Here is a 13306-nt window from a genome sequence, read left to right as displayed (position 1 = left end):
AACGTTTATTCTATTCGAAAAACATATAGTGTCGAGTATTAGGTGAGAACAAGAGAAATGGCCGCGAATTGACACCTAAATATTTGAACATTTCTGAATTTTTGAGATGAGGATTGGTTATTTATTTGGATTCATCAGACTACTGTTTTCATCTTTATTTTCACAACGTTTCGGTTGATGTAACCTCCGACCTTCTTCAGGTATCTTGTCGAACTCGGGAACTTGGATGGAATTTCAAGTGGAACCCTTTATTTACATCACAGGGTAGCATGCTCTTGTTCCATCAGCCATGAATGGATAGAGGTCCTAAGTAATTCGCAATTATATTTTTTCGGTCGCCCACACTAAGGCTTGAACCTTCAACCTTCAAGAGAAGGTCACTTTTTTTTACAATTGATCTTTCCAAATACTTTAACCACTGCACTTCGGGTCCTTGCGAATTACTTAGGACATCTATCCAGTCATGCTGACGGAACAAGAGCACGCTACCCTCGTGAAGTAAATCAAGGCTTCCACTCGAAATTCTGTCCAAATTCCGAGTTCGACAGGATACACTTGAAGAAGGTCAGAGGTTACATCGACAGAAACGGTGTGAAAATCACACTCGAGATGAGAACAGTAATCCGATGAATCCAAATAATATAAATATTTGAAATCTTTATAATGACTTAAAAAATAAAAATATATGTCATGCGGTTCTAACAATATTTTGTATAATTTATTATTTTTAAGTCATTATCAAAACTTTAAATATTTAAGTGTCAATTCACAGCCATTTTTCTTGTTCCTGACACTATGCTTTTTGAACCGAATAAACATTTTACAGTGAGTAAAACTACTTAAAACTTTTCCAGATAAGTAGAAGAGTAACTGATCTTGCCTTTGGTATCATTTACTTGCTATATATTTGAATTTTTTTTACCAATTTTTCAAACCTCTGTGGATTGTAAAACATACCCCATTAATAAATTATTAAAAATCCCTTTTCATACACTTCTTGCATTTTAGATGTCAAAGTTTTCAAGTCAAAGTTTCTATACCAAAGAAGACAGCTGCAACGATAAAGAATCACTTGTCAGTATGTTGGGCTAAATGTAGGTTTCAAGTTCTTTCACAAAATTAAATCCATGTTGAAAATTTTTAATTTTTGCCCAAGCTTTTGTATAGAAGATTAAAGATTATGGTGGTTTGTTACAAATAAAATTTTGATTGACATTAAAAACGTGTCATGTCTTATTTTTACTAGTTCGTTTTTATGCTTATCCACTATTCCTATACTAAACATTTTGTACAAACATGCATATATATTATTTTAAAATGCAGACACTTGAATTGAAAGCCATATTTAATTTTAAGAGTTTCCGATGGGTAACTATTCTGTACAAGTCCTGGAAATGTGGAATTTTTCAGTGGGTAGCTGTTCTGTACAGGTCCTGAACTTTATAATTTTGCAAAAGATGTTTCTTGTATTGACACAAAAAAATTATGTGCTGAATGCTAAAAAGATTCAATTTTTATGGAGCAATTCTGGTTTCTGATTGGTTGCTAGCAGAACGTGGCTCAATTTGATTGGTCAGTTTCTATCGCCAGTGCCTATAAGTAAAACCTTTCAGTGATCATACCCTCTTTATATATACAGAAATATTGCAACACCTACATTATAGTTTATGTGGGTAAACCAGAGCTTTGGTGTTACAGGCAGGCCTTTTTCTAGTTTTAAAAAGTTCTTTAGGTCTGCTTCAATTCTTCCAGACACATTAAGAAAGAATGGGTTTCCTTGCTAATTAATGGGTTTCCTTGCTAATTAGTTAACAACTGAAAAAAAATTACTTTTGAGATTTAACTCAAGATAAACTGTATTAATTGATAATCGTCCGACGTGCTAACGTAAAATGCCAAAATACAAAACAATGCAAGATTTACCATTTTCGTTCCATATCTTCATAATCTGTCTGCATAAACAGAAAAAAGGTGCTTCTATATTACAACGGTGAAAAAAATACTGAATTTCAAGTAAAACAAATGGTACCTATTCAAGTAAAACAAATGGTACCTAGATAATTGCCATGTCGCAAATAGTAACACATCCAAAAATTGCAGAAAACAATTAGGTAGAAAAATAATTCTTAATAAAAAAATTGTTTTCAATAAAGTTTATATGGGGGAATAAATTTTGTCAGACATTTTGAATTACGTTCGTCACGCGACATAAACAGAATTTAATTATCTCCTCTGCGAACAATTTTTTTTTTTTTTAAAATAAGTGCAATATGCTTTCACTTCCTTTCACAATTTTCTTTTTTTCATTAAATATTTTTATACTTGGTTTTTCGTAATTTTTAGATATGTTACTATTTGATGGCTGATAATTATGTAGGTATCATTTGTTTCACTTGGAATTCAATTTTTTTTTTTTCATTACAATATAGAAGTGCCCAGAAATAATTCACACATTTAAACATAAAATTAAATTGCATTTTTGTTTCAATAAAAAATATTTTCTATCTTTTACAAGCATATTTTTGGCAGCCACATTTCGTGTGTTCTGTACAGAACTCTCATCTAGACTGCATCTGGTGTTACTATTATATCTAAATCTATCATTTGGCCTCATTATATGTTCTTGAAATGGTCTTTGTTAATGGTTAGACAAGAATATGAAGAATAAATTGGCTGAAAACGCTTTTGTATAAATCAAATACAACTATTGGTTACAGTCAGCAAACGTACTTCCTAATTTCTGGCGTAGCATTAACAGAAGTGGTGACAAGGCAAACCAATTCTTTAATTTGTTCCTCTCATGCCTGTATCTCCCCTATGCAGTTACTCTTTTTTTATTACGTTTTTTCCGCTATTTTTATACTTTCATCAACATATATTTATTATATATATATAAAAAAAAATAAAATAAAAATAAAACTTATTTTTTATAATTTCATAAACGTATTTCTTATAAAATTTAAAAAAAAAACAAAACTTTTTTTTAAAAATTTTGTTATTAAAAGTGCAAATAAAGACTAATTGTTTTATTTTTATCTTTTTATAATTTAAAAAATTTTTATTGTATATTTTTAAAAAAATGTCTTTTTCTTATATTTTATTTCAATAAATCGATTCACAATAGAACAATAAAAGTGAAGGAACTGGTTTGCCTTGTCACCGTTTTAGCAGTGCTATGCTGGAAGCTAGGAAGTACATTAGCTGACTATAACCAAATAATTATATAATCAAAAACAATTATTTTTACATAATGATAGCTGAAAAAAATAAATATTTTTTTAATCAAGAAGTAATCAATTGTTGTTGTGTGACACGTCTATGAATAAGGATAACTTAATCAGCTCGTTAGAATGCAACGACCATAAATTGTATTTTGTAAAATGGAGTTATTTCAAGACATCAATGGGCAAAGAGTTACTCCCCTTTTAAATATTGTTAAATTAATATTTTAGGTGGTATGTCGCCACATAAGAATTTATTTGTAAATATTGTGCCTTTTTTTTTCCACACCTGTGTAGAGTTTTCCCTTCATATTTATGAAAAACATTTTTTTAAATTGCAGTTTTCACTATTGCATATATCAATCGGAGAAATAAAAGTTTTCTTAAACATAATCTGTGCAGTTTGTTAGTTCTCTCACCCAATAAGAATCACAGATTTGTTTTTTTTATTTCAGCGCAAACCTGAGAGTACTAGCAACTCAGAAAGTAACTCTGCCCTCCCAAATTGGGGTCTCACCACTGAATGTAGTTTTGTGTCATACCTTTCTGCCTGAGTTGATAGGGTTTGGAAACAGAATAGGTAGAAAAAGGTAAGAAAAACGTCACATAATAATAAGTATTCAACTACGTTCAATGGGTTAGATTTAGCTTAATGTAAAGGAACCACAAAAAAGATTGTGGAAATATTTTGTTAAAATTCAGATATCTCCAAATCTTGTAAAATTTTAATAGGTATTAGACATCAATTAATAAATATTCTTTGAATTCCAGTTTCTTCGGAATATTTTTGAGCACTTTAGGAGACGTGATATAGGCATAACTTCTCATTTGAAAATTCAGATTCCATCCATAATCATCAAGTAAAACAAGATTGCATAAATTTTAATTTCCTTTTAAACTTAAGCCTTAATTCAGACATTTTTAAAATGCATTTTGATAGGGAATCTGGACGCAAGGTATAGCATTTTATCCTGATTTTAATTTTGATTAGGGGACATAAAAGCGGTGTGAAATGATTCTGTTCTGGGAATTCATTTAATTATTCTTTGAGTATATGTTGGATCCTTCTGTCGATTTCAGCATATGAGCTCCACCATAACAACTAAAGTTGCTCGGAAATCTACACAGATGATTGGTTTATAGTAGTGAAGGCTTTGTGCAGAACCACCCACACTTTTTGATATAACTACTAGTCTCTGTCAGTGCAATAGTTGCCACAAGACACAGGAGACAACAGTAGACCTCAGGTTTTTACATTAGAGTTTTTCTTTCTCCGAGATGCAGGTTTTAAGGAAGACCGAGGGTGCACCTCTCCCACTGAATTAAACTCACCTCCAGATAACATGGAAATTTCGATGGCACAACATGGTACACACAACATTTAGCCTTCCTAATTGGTCGCTCATGTGATACTAGTCAGGCTAATTGTTGTTTAATCTCAATGATCTAGCGAGAACGAACATGTCTATCTATATATATATATTTATTTTATCAGAGCAACTACACAGCCTTAATTTTTATATGCGTTTTCGACATTTGAAAACATTTCATATTCTCCTTCAATATTGGAAAACATTTCATATTCTCCTTCAATATTGGAAAACATTTCATATTCTCCTTCAATATTGGAAAACATTTCATATTCTCCTTCAATATTGGAAAACATTTCATATTCTCCTTCAATATTGGAAAACATTTCATATTCTCCTTCAATATTGGAAAACATTTCATATTCTTTTTCAATATTTGAAAACATTTCATATTCTCCTTCAATACTGGAAAACATTTCATATTCTCCTTCAATACTGGAAAACATTTCATATTCTGCTTCAATATTGGAAAACATTTCATATTCTCCTTCAATATTGGAAAACATTTCATATTCTCCTTCAATATTGGAAAACATTTCATATTCTCCTTCAATATTGGAAAACATTTCATATTCTCCTTCAATATTGGAAAACATTTCATATTCTCCTTCAATATTGGAAAACATTTCATATTCTCCTTCAATATTGGAAAACATTTCATATTCTCCTTCAATATTGGAAAACATTTCATATTCTCCTTCAATATTGGAAAACATTTCATATTCTCCTTCAATATTGGAAAACATTTCATATTCTCCTTCAATATTGGAAAACATTTCATATTCTCCTTCAATATTGGAAAACATTTCATATTCTCCTTCAATATTGGAAAACATTTCATATTCTCCTTCAATATTTGAGAACATTTTACATGCTTTTTCAATATATGAAAACACTTGGAAGTAATTTTAAAAAAAGTAAAATGTACTTACAGCTGATGACGAAGATTTTTCTTGAGCAAGTTTCAAATTAAACGTATCTTCGGTCCATTTTGTCGCCGTCGCCATGTTATCAGTAATAAGAATATTATCAAACAAAATACCTTCCGTCATCGACCAAAGTTCAAAACCAACAGCGCCCTGAAATATTTCGATTTTAGGTTTCAGTGTGAAAAGTCACAAATAAAGACAGACATAAAAAAAAAAAATTGTAATAATCAAATCCTAAAATAACAAAAAAATTATTTTGATATTTCTTGGATGAAGTTAATCCATATTATTTGGATTACCATCTTATGTCAAATGTTATCTCGTTTCAGCTTCAGCTGTATCTTGTCTTATTTTGAATGTTATCACGATGTTTCAACTGTATCTTGTCGACCTCGGGAATCTGTATGGAATTCTTTATTTAATCCACAAGAGATGTAACAGTGCATATGAGCACGTGGGGAAATATCAGCAGCAGCGAAGGATGGCTGGCTTGCGAAGAGAGCAGCAGGAGCCAAAAAACGCGCATATGCAAATTAGGAAGTGTGCGCAGAGAAGAAGAAAAAAAAAAAAAATGCAACATGTGGTCGGGAGAAAGAAAGTCGACATAGACGTATAAAGTCAAGGAAGAGAATGAGCCGGCATGTGGTCAGAGAAAGTGAGTGAGATGGATAATACTGAGACTTTTAAATGAGGGTATGACTTCAATTATTTCGACGATCGTTTTTATAATCACGGTTATGACAATCAACCAATCAGAAGTTTCAAATTTTATTATAAAAAATATTGAATTTTGGATTCAATTCAGTTCGCTGTCAACCTTTGTCTCGAAACAACTGAATCGCGAGTACAAATAATTCTTTGCCACCATCTTTGTTATTAAAAATTACTCAACACTTGAAATCGTGACTGCATTGATTCTTCGCCGATTTGATTTACTGCCACCATTTTTGTTAAACATAATGTCTCAACACTTAATATTAACTTTCTTTGATTTTTAACACTAGAAATTGGAAAAATTTAACACTAGAAATTGGAAAAATTTAACACTAGAAATTGGAAAAATTTAACACTAGAAATTGGAAAAATTTAACACTAGAAATTGGAAAAATTTAACACTAGAAATTGGAAAAATTTAACACTAGAAATTGGAAAAATTTAACACTAGAAATTGGAAAAATTTAACACTAGAAATTGGAAAAATTTAACACTAGAAATTGGAAAAATTTAACACTAGAAATTGGAAAAATTTAACACTAGAAATTGGAAAAATTTAACACTAGAAATTGGAAAAATTTAACACTAGAAATTGGAAAAATTTAACACTACAAATTGGAAAAATGTAACTCTACAAATTGGAAAAATTTAGCATTAGAAATTGGAAAAATTGAAAAAAAAAATAGAAAAGATATAATTAAGCAGAAACTTTAATTTTTAACAATGTTTACTTAGATGAAAAAATGCTGCCTAAATACACACAATTCAATAACAAAAACATAAATCTTACAATTGGCATCATCTTATAAGGATTGAGATCTTCAAAGAAGTTTGGATTAGGGATCAGTCGTGCTTTCCATACACCCTGCGTAAAAAAAAAAAGAAAAAAAAGTGTAATACATCATATAGAACAAAAACAACTGAAAAAGATTTAAATGCAGAAAAATATTTGCATTACGTTATAGACATACTCCAGAGAGCTTTGTCACGTGCTTGAAAACAAACTTGTAGGTTCTTGTCCAGATTTCTCTATATTAAAAAAAAATATGTATGATGTACATACCTGTGATGGAAAAACATATACAAAAAAAAAAAAAAAAAAATGCAAATCGATCAAGTAGTTTTCTTGTCAATAAGAAAATCAAATTTTATCGGTAGCAGAAAAACGACTGTTTTGTCCACCCTTCTGAAAACAATCTCTTGAAAAAAAAAAAAAAAAAAAAGAGAGAGAGCCAAGCATACAGGAGTCCCCTTCCACGTGTGAAAATTAAAATATTTACTTTCACCACAACTAATGTTTGTGAAAATTTTTTAAAACAAATCCAAGGCGTAGTTATTAAACGATTTGGGGGCAATTTTACCCCTATAATGCCCCCAGGAGGGAGTTTGGGGGCAACCAAAAATATCCCAGAAAATCCATTCTGGCAAAAATTTACTTTCGTCATGATTAATGTTTGTGCAAAAAATTCAAGGAGTAGTTATTTAGAAAAGTGCAAGCAAGTGAACAGACCAATATGAGTGAATTACTAGGTCCTATCACTTCTTTGTCGGGAGGAGAAGAAAGGTGGGGGGGGGGGGAGAAGAATCATTCGATAATTCAAACTTGCAAGATTTATGTTGTGTAACATTCAGGAACCAACACATTGTAGCCTTAGTCTACGGCTGTGACATCACCCATGTGATCTCGAATGTTTCCCATGCCTGTCACATGATCTCCTTTTTTAAAAATCTTTATTTTTCCCTACTGGTGATGTCATTTTGCATGCATTTGCATGTAGCCGTCCGCGCTATGTTGCAGTTGTAATGCCTATGTATTTCCATTAATCGCTTAAAAATGATTTTCTTTATAAAAATAAAACTACTTGATCAGTTTATGTGATTTTTGGAATATGATATTTTTCGTTTTGTCACTGGCATGTACATCATATGGATTGTTTACTTAGTTTTTTTTTTTAAAATCTAGGATGAATTCTAATTGGAAGCTACCATTGTAACTTATTAGAATTGACAAAAAATATCAAGTAGAAACCACTGTTTTCGTATCTGACATATCCATTTACCGACTACAAAATCTTGTCTCAATAATGTAGAAGCACCGTAGTTTTATTTTTAAACAAGAAAATTATTTTTATGCGATTAATGGGAATTCATAGGCATTACAACATAAATCTCGTATGAATTATTATTGAATTATCTCCCTTTATTAAAAAAAAAAAAAATAAATAAATTTTTTTTTCTATTTTTGACATGATCGACAAAATCGCTGTCTCGTCAGTCACTCATAAAATTTGATTTTCTTATTTTCAAAATAAAACTACTTGATCAATTTATGTCATTCTTGGAATATATTTTCGTTTTGTCGCGGGTCCATCATACAGAGGAAGAATTCTGTACAATAACCAAAAAGTATTTTAAGAAGAAGAAAAAAAAGACGTCCGATGAGATAATACAAAATTTTTCTACATATATTTTATTGGTTATTGTTTAGCTATAAGGTAGCTTGTTTATAATTTTCATATTTTATCACCAAAGAAACCGTTTTTCTATCGTATGTATCTGGTGTCGCTGTCATGTCTATCTCCAAGCGTTTGTTTGTTATTTTTGTAAAATATATCTTTTTGTACATTTCCTGTTACATTTATGTCAATAATTTTTATTTATTTTAATTTCAGTTTTCACAGCTGCATATAAAAAAAAAGAAAAAAAAAAAAAAGACATTCGAACAAGTGCGTGTCGAAAGAGTAAAAAAAAAGTGTTTGAAATAACAAACCTGGTAATTAGGGTTGTCTATCATTGGAGCCCTCCATTTTCCCTTGTATTTCGGATTATCAATCATTCCAGGTTTCCATTCACCACAACCAGGTGCTGATTTGCATTTAGGGTTAGCTATAAAAAAAAAAAAAAAAAAAAAAAAAAAAAAAAAAAAATTTTTTTTTTAATTTGAAAATTTTTTTTCATTTAAATATGTCAAAATACAAAAGCAACTCCCCAAATCATTAAAATTCAAACTTTTCTGCAATTCAACCATATTTGGAACAAATACATTTCATTTTATGCCCGACTTGTTCACCAAGTTTCATTCTTCAATGTCCAACAGTCTTTATTTTATTACTATTCAATAATACGCAAGGCCACTTTGATGGTCGTCTCAACAGTAGGAGGTATGATTCTGAATGAGGTTCACTGTACTCCCCCAATGGCAACTCTCCAAACTTTTACACGCTGAAACCTAAAATTGACATCCAAAGAATCAGTAACAGAAATTACAATCATTTTTTTTTTGTTTCATAATACAAACATACTTGATTAAAAAATTAACCTCAGTCAATGCGTGACTTGGCCACCAAGTTTCAGTCTTTAACGTCCAACGTCATTGTTTTATCGCCATTTAATAAGTCATATACGAGGGCACTTTGGTGATAGTTTCATCAGATCTAATCCTAAATTGGTTTCATAGTCACTTGTAATGTGGGATATAGTTTTATGCACTGGAGGTAAAATTTAATTTTTTTTAAGTAGATATTGGACACACTCACATTTTTTTTTTTTCTTTTAAACTAATTTAAAGAGTTTTTAGGAGCCATAATAAGGGCATGACCTTCCATTTGAAAATTCCAATATTTCAGATTTGCATTAAATTTGATCCATGATCATCAGACACCAAATTAAGGGTGGGTTGCCATTGGAGAATCCCATCTGCACAAGGAAAGTTTTTTTTTATGGGTAAGTGGGTGGGGGTGCATTTATATTTATGGTGGACGCCACTGCTCCTCCCATGTGTTCCCCACCAATTAAATTATAAATGAAAACAAAAATAAAGGGAGATTCCCCCCCTCAAAAAAAAAAGTGAGAAAAAAAAAATTGTGATAATTGAAAACTAGGCCGGTTATGTCCCTTTATCACAAAACTACATTGCAAGCTCTAGGAGAATTGTACACAGACAGACAAATGCTACTCTCTCTCTCTCTCTAATATATATATATATATATATATATATATAGATATATATATATATAGATAGATAGATATTCATTGAAAATTTGATACTTGTACAGTTAAATCAAGACATTAAAAAATGCAAATATCGCAAAAAGGTTATACTGTACATATCTGTTATGGAATGAAGTTCCTGAAAAAAAAAAAAAAAAAAAATTCACTTAATATCATCAAGTAGCTTTTTTTAAATTTTTTTTACAGCGTAAAAACTATTTGTTATGATACCGAACAAAAGGTTTGATTTTTAGAAAGAAAAGCTAGTATTAAAGATGGGGAGGGAGTGTTGGCGCTTTAACTGGAGTTATCTCCCCGTGGTGTGTTCAAAAGATTCAGAGATGGCAGACTTCAACGTGCTCTCATAAAAACATGTTTTTCCACTGTAAAAAAAAAAAAAACTCAATCAAATTAAATTAAATTTTTTTCGGAGATCTTCAGTCCAAAACGGATACGTACACTATAACCTTTTTTCGATGTTTTCATTTTTTAAATGTCTTCATTAAACTACAAGTAGCGAAAATTTTGATTTCGAGTAGCAGACTTTCTGAAGCAATAATGAACTAATAAAGTCAGTTGCAATAAAAAAAAAAAAAAAAAAAAAAGAAAACAGTACATACATATTAAGGGTGCTTCCCATTCTCCGTCCATATCGTCATCCCTGAAAGATAATAACATTTTGTATTAAAAAGAAAGTTATAAAATAAAAAGTGGGTAGGGTCTAAAATATAATTTTTTTCTTTAAATGTTAACAGTGCAACAAACAATTTACTAAAATGAATTGCACTAAGTAATTAACAAACACAAAAAAAATACATATAATTACAAATAACGAGAATCATTTTATCATTATTTCATTTGTTGCAGGTCACCAACATCCATTGCAATGCTGCCATAAAAACATTACCAGTCGACATGGATTTCAGATTTTAAACATCTACTTTTTGATAAAGATGACTGTGGCGCAGTTGATAGAGACGTTGAATCTCTACGGTTCCAGGTGAGAATTGTCTGAAAATAGCGGTTTCAATCCTACCCAAAGCTGGACAGAGGCTTACTTGGCCAAAACATGGTGAGACGACAACAACTACAGAAAGCAGTGGATGCAGTCAGAAGATTTAGAGTTCCTATCCGTCGTGGTTATCACCTGACGAAGGCCAGAGGAATAGTTGGCCGAAACTTTGTAAAACAACTAAGAAAAGATGAGGATAATGATCCGCAATGAATAAAAATTAAAACAAAACTCATCTCAATAATGAATTCCAATTCAAATAATATAAAAGATGACTTTCCTGAAAATATTAGGTTGAGAAGAAAGTTCTTGCAGAATTTTTAATTTTGATTTCAAATGATGTATTTTCAAATAAGTTTTCGTTATAATACCTTTACTTTATATATTATTTTAAAGAGTGTTTTTTGCTCTGTCAAATCGTTTAAATTACAATCGTTTCAAAACAATTATGTCTTCTTTTCAGAACATTCAATACAAGATAGAAAAAAAAAAGAAGTAGATTCACACAATTTTCTTATTTCAATTCAAGCTAAGCCGAAAAGTTGGTGAAACAGCTAGAGATATCCACAAAGTGTGTGAGCCAGGAATCACTACTGAACGAACAACACAATGGTGGTATAAGAAATTTTGTGGTGGCGACAAAAGTCTTGAAGATGATGAGTATGGTGGTCGGCGATCAGATGTTGACAACGATCAATTAAGAGTTTTAGTCGAAGCCAATCCACAAACAAATGTTCGAGACTTTCCTTCTGAATTAGATATAATGTATACGTTTTCCAACCACTTGAGAGATTGAAAAGACAAAAAAAAAAAAAAAAAAAAAAAACTCGATAAATGTGTACTTCATGAATTGAACGACAACCAAATTAACGTTGTTATGAAATGTCAGCTCAGTGGTTAGATGCCAATGAAGCTCCACAACACTTCCGAAGCCAGAGTTGCACTTAAAGAAGGTGATACTGACTGCTTAGTTGTCTATGATCGGTCTCATCTGTTACAGTTTTTTGCATGCAAGCAAAACCATTACGGCAGTGAAGTACTCTCAACAAATGGATGAAATGCATCAGAAACTTCGACAACAACACCCAGCATTAGTCAACAAAAAAAAGGCCCAATTCTCTACTACAATGCCTGACTGCACATTGCTTAACCGACCTTGCGAAAGTAGAACAAATTAGATTACGAAACTGCCTTATCTGCCATACTCTCCAGACCTCTCACCTACCGACTACCACTTTTTCAAGCATCCTGACAACTTTCTGGCTGAGAAATGCTTCGAAAACTTAAGTGATATCAAAAACGCCTTCAGTGACTTTGTCGTCATGAGAACGCAAGATTTTTACTGGCATAAATACACTTGTTTTGCGTTAGCAGTGTTGATTCTGACGGGGGCTTATCTCGATCAATAAATTTTCGTTTGAGCGAAGATATGGTCATCTGAATTTAAAAGTTAAAAGCCGCAAGAACTTTCTTGTCAACCTGATACTAAACTGTATTGAACATAAGGCTGATTTTGACCTCAACAATCATGGAACACTGTCACACACATTAGATCACTGTGTCGTGACTAAACAAGTTACGAGGGACGTTTTAAAAGTAACGTTTATTTTTTTTTAATTTTATTTGTTATGATGACTGGACTTATGCATTCATGATCTAAAAGTTTCATCTCTCTGTTACAGATATTAACGGTGTGGGAGTTTAAGAAAGCAACCTCCATTATGGATGTATTTGAGAAGCAGAGAGATGTCAGTGAATTCCTTCATGCAAAAAAAAAAAAAAAAAAAAAAAAAAAAAAAAAAAAAAATGAATTTATCAACATTCAAAGGTGCCTGTTAAACATTTACAAAGCCGATGCAGTTTTGAATTTTTACACCCGAGACATCAAGAGAAGTTGGCAAAAGTGTGTTGAAAATGGCGGCAATCAAGTAGAAAAAGAAATTCTAAAACATTAAAGGTTGCTTGTTCTTTATGGTACTACTTCAGTCTTTGTAGCTCTTTAATGTTTTAGTTTTTGAGCTAAAAAATAGGAAGCCTTATTTTTTGAACAACCATCGTACTATTTGGAAA

The 13306-nt window shown here is 31.2% G+C and overlaps 1 protein-coding gene across 2 annotated transcripts in view; it reads right to left on the bottom strand.

Annotated features, from left to right (window-relative positions):
• LOC145259089 (calnexin-like) overlaps positions 1-13306 on the bottom strand; it is an 80925-nt gene that overhangs the window by 17010 nt on the left and 50609 nt on the right. For both annotated transcript variants that reach the window (XM_080116733.1, XM_080116732.1), the window contains exons 15-18: positions 10845-10885; positions 9005-9120; positions 7025-7099; positions 5524-5670 (exon numbers count right to left, since the gene is read on the bottom strand). In XM_080116733.1, the coding sequence (XP_079972859.1) occupies positions 5524-5670; positions 7025-7099; positions 9005-9120; positions 10845-10885 (379 nt within the window). The remainder of the gene's footprint in view (positions 1-5523; positions 5671-7024; positions 7100-9004; positions 9121-10844; positions 10886-13306) is intronic.

Source organism: Euprymna scolopes, chromosome 34, assembly GCF_053919585.1.
Source record: "Euprymna scolopes isolate OS-2025 chromosome 34, ASM5391958v1, whole genome shotgun sequence".
Classification (NCBI taxonomy): domain Eukaryota; kingdom Metazoa; phylum Mollusca; class Cephalopoda; order Sepiida; family Sepiolidae; genus Euprymna; species Euprymna scolopes.
This window is presented reverse-complemented; position numbering and strand designations above follow the sequence as displayed.